The sequence below is a fragment of the Vespa mandarinia genome, chromosome 14 (assembly GCF_050613455.1).
Source record: "Vespa mandarinia isolate Hongniang chromosome 14, ASM5061345v1, whole genome shotgun sequence".
NCBI lineage: Eukaryota > Metazoa > Arthropoda > Insecta > Hymenoptera > Vespidae > Vespa > Vespa mandarinia.
In genome coordinates, this window is record NC_140823.1 from 4,463,327 (window position 1) to 4,486,475 (window position 23,149).

General features: G+C 35.3%; 1 protein-coding gene across 3 annotated transcripts in view; it reads right to left on the reverse strand.

Annotated features, from left to right (window-relative positions):
• Nucleotides 1–609: 609 nt before the first annotated feature.
• The window catches only part of LOC118440145 (uncharacterized), a 129,856-nt gene continuing 107,316 nt past the window's right edge, over nucleotides 610–23,149 (reverse strand). For all 3 annotated transcript variants that reach the window (XM_085661361.1, XM_035862758.2, XM_085661362.1), the window contains 2 exons: nucleotides 2,650–3,802; nucleotides 610–2,536 (listed from right to left, as the gene is read on the reverse strand). In XM_085661361.1, the coding sequence (XP_085517487.1) occupies nucleotides 1,333–2,536; nucleotides 2,650–3,626 (2,181 nt within the window). In that variant the 5' untranslated portion in view covers nucleotides 3,627–3,802 and the 3' untranslated portion in view covers nucleotides 610–1,332. The remainder of the gene's footprint in view (nucleotides 2,537–2,649; nucleotides 3,803–23,149) is intronic.

Sequence of the window (23,149 nt, forward strand, 5' to 3'; positions counted from 1 at the left end):
AAATCCCTGCTTCTTCTTCTTCTTCCTTTTTTTTTTTTTTATTTTCTTTTTCTTTTTTCGTCCCAGAAAATGTCTCGAAGTTCCATTAATCGTATTGGTTTACTTAGTACGTCTAAAAAAGGTGAAGTTATCGATGGGATGAGACGAGGGTGAAGAGGATGGTGAAAAGTTTTGCGATCGAACGAATTTCACGTATATACGTATGTACGTACAGTGTCGTGTAGATAATTACTTGTTAGGTCGTTGATCTTTCTCTTATCGTTAATCACCTCTCTATCTATCTCTTTGTTTTTCAAATCATCTCGTCGAAAGTATGTATATATATATCTATATACGTCGCACATATTTCACTGTCATTTGTCAGAGAAATTATTATAATCTGTTTCACAGTTGACTTTTTGATCGTCGAACGATAATTATATTCGTTGAATGATTTACGAATAGATTCCCGTTCCTTAAAGGGGCCGAAGAGGATCTATGGGGCCATATGAGGATCTACGTAGAGATCTACGTCGACCGATTATTATTATTCGATTCGAAGCATTCTGCAACGAACGTCAAGAGACGTGTCTATGACAAGAAATTATGATCTCACAAGAGAGAGAGAAAGAGAAAGAGAAAGAGAAAGAGAGAGAGAAAGAGAGAGAGAGAGAGAGAGAGAGAGAGAGAGAGAGAGACATGTCGTCGTCGTCGTCGTCGTAGTCCGAGAATTCCAGATATTCTCTCTCCTAGCTGATTAATTTCGTAGGACCGGTACCGACAGTGGGATTCCTCCTTTGTTCGAGCTTCCTCTATGCTTCCTCCGATTCGATGTCGTCTTAACGCCCATTTCGATGGCCGAGAACGACTATGTCAACGACGACGTCGACCCATTTCGAAGGATATAGAAAGACGATGGATGATAGAGAGCTGTGAGTGTACGAAGTAATAGCACGATGTTGCCCCCACAAAATTTACTACACGATATGTGGATGAAATGTCTTTAAATCGAACACATAAATCCACAGCTCGATCTTCGTTTATTTCGATGTCGATCAAAATGAGTTTAAATGGTCCAACGATAGAAACGATTATTAATACTTCGTATGGCTATTCTTTCGGATCAATCGATCATAGTTCCCTTCTTTTTCTTTTTCCATTTTCCTTTTCGACTGTTTTACTCGTCATTTGGAATTGAAAGAAAACAACTAACAAAAATCGATGATGGAAGCACAGAGTAGCGGAACATTTGGAACGAGAGATTTGGTCATCCGAATGAAATAGAAATCGATCCCACCGTCTTTACCGTTTTTTGTATCGATCAATTGAGCACGATGAAATTCGTGATAATTTTCAAACGTCCATGGCATCGCCAACGTAACCTTCGTCCGGACTTTCTGGATGATGAGGTGGCTGAAGTTCGTCCGCCCTGGCAGCAGCAGCAGCGGCTGCTTCACGTGCAGTCTTGCCGAGTAAAGATCTCGGTGATAGTGGTGTGGTTTCGCCTCTGTAAGCAGCAGGTGGTGACGGTATGAAAGGAACCTCTGGAAAAACTGAGGCAGGCGAGACAACGGGCGAGACGACGGGTTGTTGAAGCTGCTGCTGTATTGGTTGTTCAACTGGTTGATGAGGAGGGTACGGATAACCTTCGGCAGTGTATCTAGCATCGGTTCTAGGTAAAACTGGATCATAACCTGCCGTCGATCTAGCTAAGAACTCAGCTTCTCTCGAGTATCTAGCCGGTGGGGCAACGGCCGAACCCTCTGCCATTCTTGTCCTTAAACGTGGAAGCGTACTCGCGTTATTGAACGAGATCTTTGGCAGGCCAAAATTTATAGGATATCCATCCTGATCCAAGTAACTCAATTGCGGTATATTCGATGGACGTAAGTCCGGTGGTTGTATCGGATAACCAGAGTCGTATTCGAGTACGTGCCTCTCGTTTGTCTGATGACGGTATAATTGGCCATAGGTCACGTCCGTGGTTTCAGGAACTTCATTTATCAAGTCCGGTTCTGTTAAATACTTTGATACCGGACTACCATAGGACTCTTCCAAATTACCACCACGTTGTTCTCTTCGTTCCAAGGTCGCAGCTCTGCCAATTTCGCGTTCAGTGTAAGATACGATCTGTTGATGCTCGAAACCAACCAAACTGCCATTACCCTTTCTACAACTTGGCAGACTCGTCGTTGTATCCTTCGTGATAGGCATCACCGATTTATTTTGCGAGACCAATGCCTTGGAATTCCTCTTCCGATCGCGTCGACGTTTCCGCACGCAAAATACAATACTACCGACCACGCAGCCAAGAACGAAGAGAGTGCCTACTAGCGCGCCAGCAGCTATCGCTGCTACATAACCGGAACCTGGATCGTCCGATGGAGGTTCCGCGGTTACCTTTTCACGGAACAGAACCTTCAGGGTGACGTTAGCGCCAGTAGTACCAGCAGTGTTCTCTGCGACGCAACTATAGACGCCATCGTTGTTAGCCTCCACCGAGTATACGTACAGAGTGCTCGACATGTTGGTCGAGCCACGTTGCCTATAGATGTATCTGTAACAGATCAGAAAGAGGACGGACTCGATTGTGAACCATTGTGATCCAACAACCGTAAGAAAAATGCAATCAACGAGCGCAATGATTTTAATAGAAAAAAAATATCTTACCTTTGAAAAGTTACGAAGTTCATCGTCGAGGAATCATTCTCATTCTGAAGCTCGCAGATATCTCCGTTGAACCACCATGTGATCGTAGCTGCCGGTATAGCATGGACGTTGCATTGGAATGTCACGTTGCTACCCTCGTATACGTCGACACGTTCCTGCAACTCAATCCGCGGTAGGCACGCGAGCTCGTTGTCCTTTAACGTTTTTATCTGTCTATCTCGTAAACGAACTGGCATATCGCAAATAGGTTCAGATTCCTGAGGAGCTGCCGGTGCTGATTCCTTCAGCCAAGCCTGCAGAATTCTCAAGCCACAGTCGCACAACCAAGGATTATTGTGTAATGTCAATCCTCGAAAGCTACCACCGAGTGGTAAGGTATGATTTGGCATGTACGTCAATCGATTACCATCCAGACGTAACCATTCGAGGGAATGCAAACCATCGAAGGCACCTTCTTCGATGATCTCAAGTCTGCAATGGCTCAACTCCAGATTCGTCAGATGCACCAGACGATGAAAGGCGCCCCTTTTGATCTCCACTATAGGATTACCGTTCAACGTCAGCCTCATGAGATTTGGGCAAGACGAAAAGCTTTCCGTTGGTATCTCGTCGATCAGATTTTCTGTCAGATCCAACTCAACCAGCCCGACCAACCCTTCGAACGCTCTCACGGCTATTCTACTGATATGCGATCTACCGAGATAGAGTCGCTGAAGATTGATCAGTCCCAAAGCGTGAAAGCATTCCGGTGGTAAACTGACCAGGTGATTGTCCGACAGATCCAACACCTGAGTCTCCTCTCCGGCACCCTGTGGTAGTCCCTTCAGATCTCGATTCGCACACTCCACCCACTCCTTTCCACCCTTCCACTTGCAGGCACACATACTCGGGCAAGCCTCGACGATACAAGTCCAAGCGAGCATCATTGTGCCCAAGAGAGCTCCCCTCCACCACCAAGCTCTTACACTCGAGCACATGATGATGCTTCATCGACCATTCACCAATCTCTATCGCATTTTTCGCCTTTTCATAAAATCCACCTAAGGTCCTTTTCTCTTATCTTCCTTATTTTTCTTTCACTGCCGATCCTCGATGTCCTCTTTCTGATATCGCCCAAACTGTTTTTCCTTTCCCTCTTTTTATTCTTATCTACCTACAACAGAGAAAGGAACAAACGTTCATATTAAAACGATCAATGGTATTAATACTGTTTATCAAAAGAAAGATAACCAAAACAGATTACGAGAAAGCAGTAAAAACGTATAACGACCATTTCAGCTAATCACACAGGTTTACCACGATGCTCGTACATCATTCCTAAAAGCCCTATTCTCTTTTTCCCTTCGAAGGATAAATTTTTTCCGACTTTATATATATATATATATATATATATATATATATATATATATATATATATATCACACACATATTCTTTCTTTCCTTTCGAGAAAGACGATCGATTAAGGGATTTTTTCGATGGCAAGGGAAAGAAAACGCTTTCGCGAAAGTGCGATTAGGACTCGCGAGGAGGATACCCAAACCTGCGTTATACTTCCTATGTAGCCAAGGGTCTTACTAAGAAATCTTTTCGTCTTACGGTCGTAGTATAAGGTAAAAGAAACTCTTCTGAAACCCCAGACAAGGTGGTTTGAAGGGGTAAAAGGGATAGATGAGTAGATATAGAGGGAGAGAGAGAGAGAGAGAGATAGAATGAGAAAGAGAAAGAAGAAGGTTGAGAGAAGAAGAAAAAAGCTGTGAAAGACTGAGCCCAAAGAAGAACCAAAAGCAGATAATAAATTCCATAGAGACACGGGTATATGTGCCTTCTATGTATAGATATCAATGTATATAAGCAAAGTTGAAGGGAAACACTCTTGAAGGCGTTCTAGACCCTCCCCATGATATCAGGATATCGGAATATCGAACGCATGCGGTTCGGCATGCAAACTCCACGGTTTTTCGTGGCTTTATTCGCACGCCCGTCGAACGAGCTTTTCTCTCTCACGGAATGCAAAGAGAGGCCTTGAGGATATTGCTAGCACCCGAACATTTCAAATCCAATACTCCCCTTCCTCCCGCTCTCTCTCTCTCTCTCTCTTTCCCTCTCTTCTCACCGGCTTTTTCTATCTTCCCTGAAACTTTTTCTCTACGTTCTACGATTTTAATTGGAAAACTCCTGAGAAGTAGGCAAAGAATGTTTTTGAGATTCCCCTAAACGACGAAAACCGGAACAACAAACGTCTTCTTTGTCTTCTTCCTATTTAAAATTTTCTTTCATCTTCATTTTTTTCCTTTTCACGACTTTCGTTATGTTAATTTGATTTTTTTTTCACTTGGCGTATACGCATTGAAATTCCCGTAGTAAAGCGAAAATCAGATTTTCCATCGTAATCATCATCCCTTTCCCCACCCTCTTTTTTCCTGTCATTAATGTTGAATCCGAAACGTAATGCGACGATAATTTCATAGTCGCGTTACGCATTTCCCCTACGATAAATTAAATAGACCGTCAATTAAAGCGCTGCGCGATATCGAAAACCGTTCATTATCGCATCGTAATTTTCATTTTATTAGAGAGCTCGATCATCGTCGGGGTTTTATGCGTCGACCTAAATTAATTGCCCTTCATCGGCTCTCGCCTATCGTTCTTCTGTCTTTTCCCTTTTTTTTCTTTCTTTCTTCCTTTCTTTCTTTTTTTTTTTTTTTTGTATGAATATGCACTGCAATACAACGTCGAACATACTGAAGCGAGGAAGTTAATTTTCAATTGATACTTTAATTACGGTTAGATGGAGAAACGTTGACATACTTAAAAATGTTCGACTTGCAATTTTTAAACTTACATCGACATTGATTGATTAATCGCTACGACGAGAATAAACATCGAATGATTTTTGTTCAAATATTTCATTGTGAATGAGTTGAATCGATGAAGAAAAAAAAAATAAAACTGTTCTCTGTTTCTCTTCTTATTTCCTTTTTTCATCTCAAAAATACACGCGTTAGCAATTTCCATATATAAATGTTATATATTATTCATATTGAAAGAATCGAACGTTCTCCAATACACGTCGACCTTGTTTAAAGCTAATTGGATTCCCGAATAAAAAGTACATTTTTAAATCGTGTAATACTATAAAACGAATTTCCTATTTATTACCTTTATTCGTGATATTTTTATTGATATTAAATAATAAATGGAAAGAAGACATACAAGAAATATTCGAAGTTTGACAAACTTTCATTATATATATTTACACATATAATACTATATAATACTTTTTCCTTTATTTAATCGATCTTTTTTGTTTTGTAAGAAAAAACAAAAGATCAAGGATTTACCTTTGTATCATTATTTTTGGTGGACTATGTTTTTCCTCCGAGATCAAGGACTATGCGGATCGACTAAAAAAGATAAAAAGAAATTGGAAAGTCAAGCTTTACTTCCCAACTCTCTTTCTTATTGATTTGTTCTTGCCATCGAAGAAAATCGAACTCCACTATGTTCTCGGTTCTCATTCTCGTATTTTCAACTTCTCTTTTGGCTCTTGTTGGTTCTCTTTTGTTCCGTCTGTACGTCTGTCTGTTTCTCTTTTCTCTTTCTCTCTCTCTCTCTCTCTCTCCTTCTCTATTTATCTATCTATCTCAATCGACTCACCCTTGTTTCTTGATCGTTTCCTGTGACTTGTTCCTTAGTAAAGTTATTATTTAAGCAAAGAAAGGCATCTCTATATAGTGCAAACAGGAATTTAACCATTACTGGAATTCGCTTGGCAAAGTAGAAGAAGAAAAAATGAAAAAATCTGTAAAGAAAGTAAATATATATATATAGATAGATATATAGGGAGAGAGAAAGAGACAGAGAGAGAGAGAGAGAGAGAGAGAGAAAGAGAGAGAGAATAGAAATGTTACTAGCGAACTATGGAACGTCGTTTACGCCGTAACAACGCGACTCCTTTCACCGGCTATTCTCATCTCGTCGTTACTCGTTAGTTTTAATCGTCTGTAGAACTCGAGTATTGCGACGATCGAAACGTCCCCGCCTCGTTTCTTCTTAAACGATAACGAGAGATCTCGCGAGATAACAAAAATTGAGAGAGAAAAAAATTGAGAATGGTAAGGAAGGGGGAGATCTCTCAAATGAATTCTCGGCTCCATGAAAAATATAACAAACGCAACGAACTAGTAATGGACTCGGTTGTCTGATATCCCTAAACGAGTTATCGATTTTTTAACGAGTCGGAAGCGACATCGTTTAGCTCCAAGACCCCTCTCTTTTCTTCTCACATCATTTCTCTCTCTTTTCTTTCTCTCTCTTTCTCTCAATATATTATATATATATATATATATATATATATATATATATATATATATATATGTATATATATATATATCAAACGTTTTCAAAATCCAATTTTTCTTTTTCTCTCTCGTTTTCTCTTAGCATAGAATCCGCTTCAACGGAGCGTAAAATTACCGAATTTTTCTGTATCGAACTCGTCCAAGTATTCATCCCCCTAACCTTTGAACCATCCTTCTGTCTCTTTCTTTCTAACAACTTTCTGCAATCTTGCCAGTTCATTTGTCCGTTGACGTCACTCTCCCTTTCGGTAAACCCTCATCGTACGTGCAGAAGTTCGAAACAGAAACTAATAAGCCAAAGGGGAACTACGATTACGACCATGCTGAATTCATTCAGCTGTCAAAATTTGTATATTATCTTCTTTATTCCATTTAAAGTATGAATCGAATCGAATCAATTGATAGTCAAAATAATTGCTGAGATTTTCTATGAACGAACGAATGAAAGAACCCAGTGTCTCCGACCTTTATACCTTGAGGTCATTAAACGAAGCTAATTACAACGTCGCACGTTGCAACTAGTGTTGATAATCGATCGACGTTGTCAAGTGAAAGAAGATAAAAAAAACAGGAGAGAGAGAGAGAGAGAGAGGCTGTTAATACGTTAATTACTATCGATGCTTTTATCGTTAGAACATGATACAGTGCTTCATAAAAGTATTTCAAGCTCTTCTAAAAATGTTTTCTACTTTAGAAATATTCACAAGCTAAATGAGATATTTTTATACGATAAATTTTTTTAAAAATCGGTTTTATTAGCGAAAGTATATCTCGAAATAAAAAAATTAAAAAAAAAAAGAAAAAAAGGAAAAAGTATTCAATTTTAAAGATTATCCCAATATATTTTAAAGAGACACCTGATAATCCATTTACGATACGTGCGAACGTCGAGCAATAGTTAACGTATGCTAATGTTTCAAGTATCTACTCCACCATTCATTAAGTGGAAGCTACACTTACAAAACCTATCCCTTCCTGTTTTGTAATAGGTATCTTCTAAGTAAGTGGTAAAGTATCTACACAGATGCATCGCCTCTAACATTTACCACTAATTAGAATTAGCTACTTCCATTGAAAACCATTCACCTCTTTTCTTTATTCTTCTTGCGTTAAACATTTTGTAGATAAAGTCATATGACAGCCGCATACAATTTCATTATACTATTACATCATACGTAATAGAACGCTTTCTTATATCGTTAAATTCTACATTTTACATATTTTTAATGGAACGATACGATGAAAAATAAAAATAAAAGAATTAGTCGAACAGAAGCCAACAATATGTAAATCTTTAAATTGGACGTATAATAAAGGATCTCTAGTAGAGCGAAGATATTATAGTATCAAGATACGTAAACAGGATTAACGCGTTGCCTTGTTCAAGCAATCTTTACTTTGGAAAAAGCCACGGACTAATGTATACCAACATTTCGTTATTTTCAAGCTTTTGTTTACCATACTTGCATACCTTTTTCTTTCTTCCAACCGTTGATGATAACAGAAAGTATTTTATCTCTTCTGTTTGCACGCTTATACCCTACGAAGATTTTTATGGCATTATACTTGCTAATTCTCCATCATTCTGCTTTTTTTTTTTTTTTTTTTTTTTAAGATCGAAAACGTCGAAACTTTCATGATATTTCTATTAATCCTACTCCAAGAAGTTTTACAATCGATTTATTACAACTCATTTTGTATTTATCAAAAATGTTTTCTATAATTTCTATAAAGTTACGTTATTGATAATTTCGATTAACTTGTAAACCGGTACTGCTAGAACTTTAACAGGGTCATCATTTAAACGTTGGATTGTTTAACGTTCAGAATTTTAATCGGTGAATATTTCTTCCCGTCCTATAATTAATTGAAACGAGTAAACTCCCACTTAATCTTGTATATTTCTATACGAACGTTCATATTCTACAAGTAAATCCACAATGAAACAATAATAAAAATATCTGTTGAAACTTGAATAAGATTTGACAATTGAGAATAGAAAAAAAAAATGTATAACATTGAAATATGATCAAACACATATTAAATAAAATATCTCTGATCATTTTTCACGTATATAATCTTCTATGTCAATTAAATCAACTATATAAATTCAATCATAATCTTGAAATATATTCTAGTAAAAAAATAAAAGGAATAAGAAAGGGAACGTTGAAAATGATGGTGATATCGTTGATAATCGACGTGGTAAAAGATAAAAAGTATGAGAAAAATCCATAATGTAATCTGAGATTATCGATGAAAGATAACCGAATCGAGTGACTGAATAGCACCCATAAGGGTGGCAGACAAGGGTGATATTTTAACATAACTCGCTCCGTCGAAGCATAAAATTACCGAATGTTAAGATGGATTCAGGTCAGAGAAGGGTTCAGAGGGGGGATAGAGATGAGAGCCGAGTGCCGAGTTCTGGTCCTTCTCACAAGTCCAGAAAAGGGTCTGGAGAGGTCGAAAGTGGTGCGATGAAGCATTGCCCTATTACGAAAGCTGTTGGACCCTTATGTGAGCTGAATCACCAAGTAATAGTAGTAGTAGTGGTAATAGTAGGATGGTTCACCATTGCCGTTCAAGACTTTCGTCTGGCTCGAGGCATCGTTCGAGCCTTCTTTGATGGTCCTGGCGTTAAGCCTTGTATATTATCGCTTACGAGAAGCGACGGCGAAGCTTCGCGTGAAATTTCTCTCTTCAACGATTTACCACCCGTTGAGATGTCTCTCTCTCTCTATCTCTCTCTCTCTCTCTCTCTCTCTCTCTCTCTCTCTCTATCCAACGAAGAACGACAAGATTTAATTCGCTTCTTCTTAACGCGCTCTTCTTTGCCATTTCCCATCTCTCCTCGCGAACAGCAGATTTATTTTGTGTCGTCTTTCCTACGTTTACTTCGTTTCTCTCGACGATGTCGTTTCCACTAGATCTTTGCATAAAGCTTTAGAAATGCGATATTATATAGGACGTCTCTTTGCTGTCTGATCTTGTATTACTGTGGATGATTGCGATATGCTCGTTCTGCTGGAAATTTTATAGCCCTGCTACAGCAAACTATATATCTATATATATATATATATATATATACCTAAGCTCCCGCTGAAAATTTTAAGAGACGGAACATTACTAGATACATTACTGAATGGTGAAGTAAATATATGGGCTTGGTTCCTTCTAAAACTTCTCTATTTTTTTTCCCTTTTTTGTTTTTCCCTTTTCATTTCTTTTTATTTTTTATTATTTTTCTTCTTTCTTCTTCTTTTTTTTTATACTTCTTTCTCTTTTTTTTTTTTATAAGATTAGAAAGAAACGTCGAGCAGGCACACGAAGTAATCTTCTTATCAATAAAAAAAAAAAAAAAGAAGAAAAAAATTATAGTGAAAAGAAAAAATTGTTATGCTTCGAAAAGAATAATATCTTCAACGAGAACAAGAATTCACTTAAACAAATTTAGTTATGGAGTTAATTCACCCTCTTTTAAAAGCACCAAAGATCGTGCGAGCTCTGCTCGTAATTTATTGTAAAACACGACGTTAACCGTAATCATTTATTTCGAGTATATAAGGAATACCGTTAAAAAGCTTACAAAGATAACTATATGGAAAAAGAGAGAAAAAGAGATAGAGAGAAAAAGAGAGAAAGAGAGAAAGAGAGAGAGAGAGAGAGAGAAGAGAGAGAAAAATTTACGGACGAGATAAAAGGCAAACTGCATCGATGAAATGTTAATGAAAGAAAAAAGTCCATCGGATGATAATTTCTAACATTTTTCATTCTTTATACGGCAAATATGTTCACCAATCGAAAATATTTAAATGCATGTATAATTTTATGATATATTCGTCAAGGGATATATATGAATGAAAAAGAAAAAATGAATTTAAATAAGAGAAGAAGAGAGAGAGATAAAAAGAGAGAGAAAAAGAGAAAGAGAAAGAGAGAGAGAGAGAAAACATGTATTCAACAATTTTGGCATGGAAGCAGACTGCAACAAGAGAAAGAGGGAGAGAAAAAGATAGAATATTCGTTTCGTTCCATTGTTGTCCTTTTCTAACGCGTAGTGGGATGTCGTCTAGCAGAATCACGGCATTTTATGACTCGCAGCGCTGTTGTTGCCAGTGAAAGGCACCCCTTGCGTGTTCCCCTAAGCTCAGACACGAACGTTGCACCCTTCTCATCGATTTTTCTTTTTTTCTTTTTTTTTTTTCTTCTCTTTTTAGTAGTTGTCGAAGAGTTGTTCTATCGTGACCACCGACTAACGACAATTTCAATCCGTCGTTAACTTGTCTGCGATAAGACGTCGTCGTCGTTGCGGTTTTAACGACCGAAAGTTAAGAAAGGGGATGCCATCGTCATTGCTATCGTCGACCGTCAATAAAACGAGAAATTTATTCTTAAGTCCGACGATCTTTACTTTCGATCTTGTCTCAACATCTAACTTTAAATGAGAAAAGGTATGCTTTAAATAAGGAAAACTTTGTCAAATTCTAAACAATTGAACATGTTTAGAAAAATCACTAAAAATAAAAAAGAAAATATATATATATATATATGTATATACACACATATCGACTGTACACATATCAACTTAGATATGTCGATTCAACTTGAATTAGTCAATATATAAATGAAGTATATTAATAAATGAATAAATGTAATTAATAAAGTCTGCAATTTAATGAGGTATCGTATAAAATTAATAACAATTAATTGTATAATTATTCGATATTAATATATTTCGAGACATATATACACAAATACATATATATTTCGAAATCTCTCTTTTGAATTTTCGGTTATCAGTTTATTTCTATGTATTTAATCGAAACTCACAGTAGCGCATAGACATCTATGGATACAGTTCGTTTTGGGAGATAAAAATATTTGCTGAAACGAATAGAAATATGGACGTAACGAAATGAAAAAAATAGTGATCTACCCAATTTTGATGCTTGTGTCAAGTGTATTTAAAAATAAAAATATCTCGACGATTCGTCAATCAAATGACATTCTCGTTGCCATCGTCGTCGTCGTCGTCGTCGTCATCGTCGTGAATTTTGGGATACGAGCTGTGACTCTATGTTTCCCTCTCTTTCTTTTCCTTTTTTCCCTTTATTTTCTCTTTTTTCTTTTTTCTTTTAGCAATGCTTCGAGCCAGACCAGGGCGTCTGCTGGGCATTCGCGATGACACAACGTCGTCCGCTTTACGACATCGTCCGCAACCCCTGGCATCATCTCCTATTTCTCTCCCTTTCTCACTTTTCTACTCTTGTTCCAAATCCATCTGTCCATCTCACTCGTCCAAACGCCGACGGCCAACAATGGCCGATATTCCGCTCGCAGACACACGGACGACGTTGTCTTCTCTACGTTGGCCTACACTTGCGTTTTCGCCGCATTAACGACCAAATAAAAGAACGTTAACAAACGTCTCGTTACTTACGGAGGTTACACGAGAATTCACTCTCTTTTTGACTCGACAATATTTTCTTCTCTCTTTTTTTCTTTCTTTCTTTCTTTCTTTCTTTCTTTCTATCCTTCTTTTTTTCTATTTTTTTCTTTTCTTTTTTTTTTACGTTCTCCTCTTGTTCCAACAACGTATTACGAAAGGATCGAGAATTCTTATTTCTTTTGTATTTTTTTTTAAATTAATTATATTATCTGTTTAATTTAATGTGAAAGGATTAATAAATGTAATCGTTAATTCTTATCGAAATTATTCGTATGGCCGAGCGAATAACTCGTTATATAAACGATACCAATTGCATAATAATTCTTACGATTCATTTTTGAATTTATCGTATAAAGATTAAAATATTTGAACCCCTACCATCTCTTCACAATCGACGTTTTGCTAAAAAGGTCTGCCGTCGTTTTATCGCGCGAATTACGGTAACACGGTAGGTATAGTCCGTTACATTTAACGCAACGAGTTTTCACGATTAGTTTTATTAATATTTTCATTCGTGGAATTTGCGGAACGTTTTTGTGCATACGATTCCGTAAGATATATGCATATATATATATATATATATATATATATATATATATATATATATCGAATAAAACGCGCTCGTGCATACTACCGTATAAAAGCAGTTATCGGTAGAGTGAGTTCAATAATTTAAAACGACGGTAAAGTTATATGCTCGGTTATGTAATCGAACGATCGTTAGGATCCCATAAAATTGCGTACTTTTTTGAAAAGCAATTTTCCTTTCATGAAGAGAACAAAGATTCTTTTTGCCATAAAATAAATAACACTATACTTTCTAAATAAGCATTTTGAAAATATAATTTTAGTCTACTAAGTAATGTACAAAAGTAATAATTAATTAATAGGAAACTTTTACAAGCGACCCTGTTATTGAATATTGTTCTAATTGGCGTAACTTAATAATTAAGATTACTTTAGGTTGAAAAATAAAATAGCCGGTACATAAATGAACCGAAATCTAAACTTTTTCTCTACGCTGTAACACGTCGTCGAATGGTAAAAAATTCAGAATAACATTCTAACGAATATATACGAGGAATAATCCGATTACGAGCTTCACCTGCGGCCGTTGGACGTTGCGAGATAAGCAGCGACCGGACGTGTATCCATTACAAACGCTGTCGGACGTATATCTGCTATCCGCTATCTGACTACGATACGTCTTACTGTATCGTTCATTTGCCGGATTCGCCTCGTAAAACCTATTACAAATCCACCCTCCAAGGGACCTCCAACATATTACTCTTGTTAATATCAGTATGTCATCTAAAGGATAACCTATGTCGTATGAATGAATCGAATAAGAAATTGGATTTATATATTAAAATCATTTGCGTCATTTTATAATGATATAACAAATTCAATAATCCCGTTAATTTATCATTATAAATTATTACAATAGATAAATATAATAGTATGATATACAAGATAATATTTTCTAATAAAATAATAAATATTATATATCTGTCTGTACGTTCGTTCGACGATTTTATTCGATTATTATTACGTAATACTGCGATGAAAATGTATATAAAAAATATTTTGTAAAGAATAAAATGTTATTTTTTTTCCTCCCGTTTCTGCATGGCTTGGAAAAAAGAAACACCGCGGCAAAAATAAAACGAACTCTATCGTAGGGTTGTTCTTTTTTTTTTTTTTTTTTTTTTTTTTTCTTTTTAATTCTGCAATCACGAATTTTTATCTATATCGTCGATCAAACGAAATAGGAATTCAACAGAAATTTTCGACGTTTGAATCCGTGGAACGAGAGTTGTAGACGTGTTCTGAAAAAAGCGCTCAACTAAATGCTTGTAAACTTTTTATGCATCCGATTTTTTTTGTCTCTTATTTATGCAAACGTCGTCATAACGACGAACAAACCAAGAGAATTTGGTTGTTTTTATGACTTTTCAACGTGCGATGGAAAAATTTTTTGTTCTTTTTTTTTTTTGGTTTTTTGTTCTTTCTATTATCTTTTCGAGTTACAGTAGACTAATCGTTCCGGTACAATAGAGACGAACCATTATCAAAATACTATACGATTAACTCGAAGAAATTCAATGAAATATGTGAAGTTTTACGTTCCATTATATTTATCGTATGTATCATTATTAATAAATAATAGGCTTATCACGTCGTACGTATAAAAAAAAAAACCTTATCAACGAGTTTCGAACTTTTTTCTTTGACTGAAAAAAAAACTGAAAAGGGAACAAAGAGAAAAAGTGAGAAAAAGGATAGCAACGATATTATAATTAATGATATTTTAATTAAGTCAACAATCGATCTATTTAAAAACCAAGAAGGTTAATAAGGCTGAAAATGAAAGTTCCTTTTCCCAAGGAGAGTAGATTACAACGTCGACGGACGAAAGTAGGTAGGGATACAGGGGTCCCTGTTGGTGGTTGCTTGTTAATCCCTTTAATTTGTCAAAGAAATAAGCTCCGAGTCCATGCCAGCCAACGCGTAACGTCGAATTAAGATAACGCAGACGATCTCATCGCGGTTACTTTACGAGCCTGATTCCACCTCCCTCTTTGTCTACCCTCTGCGGACGCAACAATGCGATTATCTCACTGACCGATCGCAAACTCGCGCTCTCAGCCCCTTAACACTTCTCTCCGCTACACCCTCTGCGTACAACATCGAGCTCGTTGCTGCCGGTGACCCGATAACGCCTTACACGAACGCACCAGCACGTAAATACCAACCACGAGCGTGAAATCCAAGAGAGAGAGAGAGAGAGAGAGAGAGAGAGAGAGAGAGAGAGAAAGAGAGACAGACAGACAGATAGACAGACAGACAGATAGGCAGAGATAGGAAGGAAGAAGGAATGTTCGTTAGTTTGGTTAATGGACACCTAGAATTGTGAACTTTTAAGAAACGATTTGTATTCGAATAAGAATCAACTAATATATAACTATAATGGTCATTAGTAATATATGCACATTTGTAAAAATATTTTATTTAATTGTTCTTTCAATTGCGTTAAAAAAAAAAAAAAAAAAAAAAAAACAGGATAGTAAAAAAATTGTAAAAAGTTTGAATCGCCCGAAATTTGTATGATCCATCAACAATGGATAATTTTTAATTAATGTTACTATGCTGCAGGAATTATTGTTCTCTTTTTTTCCTTTTTTTTTTTAAAGAGCACAAAAAAGCTTGTCTATTTTTTTGTTTTTTTTCCTCTTTCTTCTTTTATTTTTTTATCTCTGTTTCTTTCTTTCTTTGACTTTTATCTTTTGCCACTTGCATTGCATTTGACCAATGCTCTTGTGATTTTTCTTGGCACTAGTACAAAGTAAGCAGACTAAGAGCAGTGTTGTCTGTAGACTGCATTCATTAAATGTCGGAAACTCCGAAAAGCAGGACTTTCGTTGATTGTTCCTGAAAAACGAATAGATAATGTAACAAGTAGGGAGAAACGGTACGCGTCGATGTTCCTACGAAACCCCGTCGCTTTGTAACTGTGCCAAAATATTTTCAAATGGAATACGAGACATGGAAATATCGTAAGAAATGAAAATCAATTGCTATGAAAGAAATTAAAAATAAGATTAACATATTTAAACCAAATGAAAAATTCTTCGTATTATATACTTCGTAATATTGATTTTTTTTCTTTTTTCAAAAGAAAACGCAATATATCACCTACGTATTTTATTGACCTAACATCATAACAACCAGTGGACATAGTTCAATATTATAAAGTCAAAAATAAATGGGGGGGGGGGAAGAAAAAAAAAAAGAAAAAAAAAGAAAAGAATTGTTATAACGTACAATACGATATTTGGGTAACAACTCGTCAGTCGATAAACGTGATCGAGGTAAAATAGAGGCTCCGCTGTATTCGACATCGTTTTGTTAGGTCGTAAAAATAGCGATGCGACTTCGACGATAGATCAACGATATCGGAAAAACGTCACCTGTTACTCCCTCAACTCTCTGTAATTACTACGTTTTGCAACAGGCAATTTCGAGGAAATCATTACACGTAATACATCGTATGTGTAACGTATATAGAAAATCGTATATACATACGTAATTAAGTATTTAATGAGAAAGACAAAATGCAATCGATGTTAAAACGTTCGCATCATCTTTCCTATTAGATCAAAAATAAAAATAAACTAAACGAAATACCAGATGATTTGTCTTCGTGAGATACATATATACGTATGCATGATTCATTTCGTTGTTACGATGATCATAAAAATTCAGCAGAACGGGGTGTCACGTGCGTTAGTTATAACACTGGAAACAACTACGAGATTTATTATATTTACGATCGTAAAATATATTTCCAAATGTTTTTTTAATTGTCAAGTGTATGAAAACGTGCTAGATTCTTTCTGATAAATGACCGATATATATGACAAAACATCAATAACGCTGATTTGCTCGTTTCTTTAAAAGTGTCGAGAGAGAGAGAGAGAGAGAGAGAGAGAGAGAGAGAGAGAGACAGAAAATTTAAGACAAACATTTTCTTGCATCTGAAATTAGCAAGCTATCAATTTAACAAAGATAAGTTATAGATAATAATGGCTATTATCTATTTTTTCATTTATTTATTCATTTATTTTTAAATACAATAAGGATTATGTAACAATATATCAATTTGAATATATTAGAAAGATTGTGGAAAATAATATAATATTTTACCTCCCACAAAGAGGAAACATATTTTTTTCGACTTGATTTTCCTTTAGAGACTATTTGCAACACCATTTCTCTGGGTTCTTGTCTCTCGAGAATTCTCTATCCTTTTCTCTCTTTCTCTCCATCTCCTTTGCTCTCGATTGCTCTTGGTCCTTAACATTGCTAGCGAGTAACAAGCAAGCAATGGTCTGTGATCCGTAAACGTTTTCGCCTTTTAACACTGGACAACCAAGCGAGTAATGTTTTCGAAGCCTTTAACTCTTGACGTTCTCGAGAATAGAACGTTTGTCTTTTCGTTCGTTTCGTATCCTACCGATCCCAAAACCTGTACTGTCAAAGGACAAGACCTGTGGTTGAAGTTTCGCAACGATTTCAATCAACGCTGTCCGAATTGTCGACTCTTTTTTCCTTTTCTTTCTTTCTTTATTTATTTAGTTTCTTTTTACTGATCGCTAAAACAAGAATAAAGGTAGGACCTCGTTTTGTCACATTTTTTTTATTTTCTTATTCAATCAACTTTTAAATATTTCAATAAAATCATTTGATTTGTTTTATATTTTTTATTACGTCATTTTTAATTATTTAACTTTTTATTATTTTAATTTATATATTTCTATATCGCGATTGATTTTATATTTCATATATTATAGGGAACTTTAATCGTTTATTATAATTGCTTTATACGACAATTTCTATAATATGTCGTACACGGAATATTACCATGGTGAATATTATCTAAAACTTTTGATATATTACGCTGGTAGGATTAACAAAGAACTTACTTAGGTGGAGTCTTGCTAAAATTTACGCTTAGCAAACTTGGAGATAATAGAATATATGCTTCTATGGAAAGGATAAATGTGATGACGAACGTTATGTTTACTTTCGTGATATTCTTAAAGGATTTACTTTTATTTCTTTTATATTTATCGAATTTTATATTATATTAAAATTCATGTTTATTTTTTTTCTTTTTAGCCATTTTTGTTGTCGTTGTTGCTTTTCCCTTTTATTTCAATAACATTTACAATTACGGAGCTTCTTGTGCGAAATCGAAGAATCAGTGAACCGTTTCGTTGCGAGCTTCGTAAACAGAAATGAAAGAAACGAAACGTTAAGCATAACGGTGAAGAAAGGCAAGGGGAAAAAAAAAAAAAGAAAAAGAAAAATTTATAAGAAAAGAGACGAGGAAGAACTATGGTAAATCGTGCGGAATAAAAAGTTTATCGAGCGTAGAATAAAGTATACCTACTTCGTTACTTACGTGTAGAGATACATTGTACTTAATTACGATAAAAGCATGCAATCAAATTAAAAGCGAGAAGACCTTTTAAAGTTTTACAAGAACGATAAGAAGACACTACTACTAACCGCAATGCTTATGTCTGCTAAGAGTATTCCCATGGCGAAGAAATGTTCGAATTTAAATACATAATTCTGGTTTATCTGTTCAAAAGTCAACTATGATCGATAATCATAAGTGATCTCTAATGAAACTAAAAAGTTGTAGCTGTTATTTGAAAGCTATATTATATATGCACAATTACGAACAAAATTATATAATGAAATTCATAAATATTACTTGCCAAAAGTTAACTATTAATCTTGTAGCAATATAAAATGAAATGAAATATATAATGTATGTATATATATATATATATATATATATATATATATATATATATATATATACACACGAGTATACGTAGTTCATGACTTTAAAGTTACATGACATAAATCAAAATGAAACATAGCACGTATCGTTTGCTTGCATTTTCTAACTTACGTAGTACGTAATCTTAAGATTTAAACATTCTCGCCTTCCTTCATCGTTCACTCGTGCAAGACACAGCGATAATTGAGTGATACGCGACTCGATCGGTCTTCGTTCGTACGCGAGACTGGCATTTAATCGATTTAATGTTCGTTACAATGTTCGCACGATCCCTGTTAAAGAAAAGGAAAGAAAATAAGAAAGGAATAAAATGAAAAGAAAAGAAAGAAACAAAAAAGAAAAAAAAAATATAGCGACAAAATTAGTTTCGTAATGTATCACGAATGTTAACGCGACAAATGGTCAAGTATAAACTTTATTGCAATAGACGATAATGAACAACCCTTTTAAAACAAGATCGTTGAACCCTTTTCAACATTAACCTCACTCATTATCGAGTTCGTTCGATCTCGTGTATGTAACTATTAACATTTCTAATTACTCTCACACGCATTCCGTTCATGAATTATACGCCAACGCGATCTGGTATAATGAACATCAAAGGAATTTCCTACAAAATTACGACAAATATTTTAGCTTGGTCAAACGGTCTAGAAGTGTTGTTAGAATGTGATACTTTTTCAACAATCCCCTTGCCAATCCTCACACGACTTAATTGTATATACTCGATGTTGTCGAAAATATAACAATATATTTTTAATTAAATTTTATTAACTTTCATTGAAAATTATTTTTACGTTATGTGCGACAAACGTTGTAATATTAAACGAAGAATAACACAAAACTTTCAAATGGGAAATGTACAAATCATTCAAGTTGTAAAATTAATTCAACAAATATTTACTGTTACCTCGAATAATTTTAGTTTCGTTTCTAATTAATAATTTCTTAGTTTGTTCTATCTGTTTAACTTTCGCTATTCCTAGTTTTCCTCTTTACCAAAATGAAATGACATTTGTAAATAATTAATTAATTCAATATTAGTCTCCTTTTTAATCACCCGCCAAGACAATTATATTCGAATTAATGGAATTATAAAAGAATTCTTGTAAGAATTTCAAGATCTTCCTTTCGACGATCTGTTAAAAACGATGTAGCTTTTCGTTTTAAAAATACCGTCTGTACCTTTCTAATTACTTCAAGCAATGATTTACCATTTTCTACGAACTCATCGTTCTTCTTTTCCTAACAAATTATTTAATATAAATTTTTATCGTTAAATTTATATTAAACGATATAAAAAATATTTCTTTTGAAGAAAACTTATCGGACAAAGGGGAAAATACAAAAACTAGGCCACACGAGCTTTTGTATAATTCATTTTCAGGATGAACAAAAAACTGATGAGAATGGAGTGAATCACGAGAACATTACAGATTGTTAAGAGTAGCAACGTCATCACATTGTGGTTGCCTGATAAACACCCATCAACAGAATCCATCAACGAACAGCTGATATCTCATCATCAAAAAAGAAAAAAAATGAAGAGGGAGATAATACACGTGGAGATATTTTTGACAAAATTTCTAAGTCACATGGTTCAATTAATGGCTCTTTGTATTGAATCATTTCATTTCATACAATGAACACAATTTCATTTCACATAATGAACGGCCAGGATTAACATCTTTTCGTTCATCTATGTATCTGTTTACATAAAAAATACATAACATGGAAACGTTATTACTGTGGGAAATACACAGCTATTACTCGTTCGTTTGCCTCGGTATACATGAATGAGTCGAGCAACTTTGGCTGATTACTTAGGTTCTAATTTGCCTGAGTAGATCGCACGAGTATCTTTGCTAACGTAAGTCGTATTCGTTTCTCACCGTTCATCGTTGGCGAAAGGTTTTCTCTATCTATCTTTTTCTTTTTCTCACGCATGCAAAAATATACACACACACACACACACATATATATATATATACACACGCATGCGTTCTCAGAGAAGTAGCTTAGTTTTCTTCTCTTGTCTTAGCTTCTCTTTTCTTCTCTCTCCCTCTCTTTCTCTCTATTTTCCGAGATTCTGCATCCTCTTCCATGGAAGACCGTTGAAAAATCGACGTTTCCTTTCCTCGAAGAAAAAGAAAGAAAGAAAAAAAAGACGAAACGTCGAACGAAACGTGAGTGAGCAAGAAGAATGGATTGGTTGGGCTCGAGAATCTTTCTGATAAACTCGCGAAAGATATTCAAGAATTTCTTACGATTCTTTCGAATATAAAGAAAAAAAGAAAACTTAATTCCTTTTTAATATTATTAACAATATACACATCATATTAATATATAAAATTACCTAAGATTACCTGAAACGAGTAATTCAGTTTGCGAAATATCTACATAAATACGTACGTACGTTCGATAAAAAAAACTGCAGCATTGTTTGTTGATTCCCAAAACTTCAAAATACAATGTTTTCATCATAGATACTCTTTTTCATTCATTGATTTTTAACAACAGAATGAAACAGAAATGAAACGAGCGAGTAAATAAAGGGGGGAAAAAAAAATATTCTTGAAATGGAAAATAAAACAATACCCGAGAAATATGTATAATGTAAAACATTTACAATGTTTCATTCGTACTCGTTCACATTCCCATCGTAATTCATTGCACCGTCTGTGAAAATGTATAAAAAGAAAAGAAAAAAAAAAAAGGAAAAAAAAGAAGAAAGAGAAGAGAAGAAAAAATTACGTCAGTATTTCGAGTATTTCTTTGAGGTCATCGATAATCGAAAGAATAAGATAAGAAAAGAAACTGAAGAAAATTCTAAAGAATACTTTTCTCCTACACAAGCTTCGTACGTACGTACACATACATATATAATACATACATACATATATATATATATATATATATATATATATATATATATATATATATATTTTCACATGGTACCGCGTCTAGCACGCGATATTTTACGACTAAAAGCGAAGCGAGAGAATAAGAAAGAAGAAGAAAGAAAAGGAGATGGTATGTATGTATATACGTATATATATACGTGCGATAGGACGTCGAGAGAACGTAGGGCCGCATCGCCGCGTTATGTATCGTAAAAAGTGTCAGCATTGGACGGGGGTGAGATGGGGTGAAGTGGGTTTGAGGAGGAGGAAGAGGAGGAGATTGTTGGATAGGTGAGAATGTGGTTGTTGCTTCTCGTCTAAAAACGATCGAAAAGCTTTGTGAAAATATATGTATAGGAGAAATAAGGTGTGTTAGATGAAAGATCGTTGTGTCGTTCTCAAAAGATATCCTGCCGAACGTTGTCATAAGTTATAATGCTACTCGTGTATCAAACGATTTCTTATACGACGTCTCCACCTTCGTAAACAGAACTGTCGCTCGTAAAGCGTCGCATCATGGAACAACTCCCATTTGCACCTTGTAATGGCGACAATCGGTGCACGTGTCTGTTTATGTGTATATATATATATATATATATGTATGCATGTATGTACGTATGTGAGAAAGAAGAAACACAAGTGAGAGAGAGAGAGAGAGAGAGAGAGAGAGAGAGAGAGAGAAGAGGGTGAGAGGAAAGAAAGAAAGAGAGAATCGTTCTTTCCTCTTATCCGCATTTTGTCGACCGACTATCTCGTGATTTGCTTTATCGTCTCGTAAAAAGCAAAAACTAAAAAAGAGAGACGAATACGTAACGAAGGATAGAACATGCTCGTCAACAGCTCCTACGAGTTTATGGTATTCCCTAGTGAACGTTGTAGAGTTTAAATGCACGAGATTGCTCCAGGCGATTTGAAAATCGTATAACTCCACTTTTGCGATCCTAGTTAGTCTCTCTTTTTCTCTCTCTCTCTCTCCCTCTCTCTCTCTCTCTCTCTGGTTGGTTTTTTATTTTACGTTTAAAAAATACCTTTGTGTCGATCGTTTCGAGCAATAAATATGGGAAAACTCCTGTTAACTTTTTTTAGTTTCCGTGTATTCTTCTAATCTCCCAGTATTTTTTGATTAGAGAAATATCACATTGTCTACCTGAAAAAAAGGGGAAAAAGAAGAAAGAACAAAAGAAATATGAACGAAATTTTAAAGAGAAGAATATAACTTTCCTGAAGTAATTGTCAATTAGTAGAGGCGTTTAAGTCATTTTTTCACGTTCACGTCATAGCTATCACGTCGTGCATACGCTCGTTACGGTAAAGAACGGAGTGGAAAGGAAAATAAAAAGGAGAAAAAGGGGAAAGCAATTATCCTCGGACGATGGTGTACATTCGTGAAAGAGAAAGAGAGAA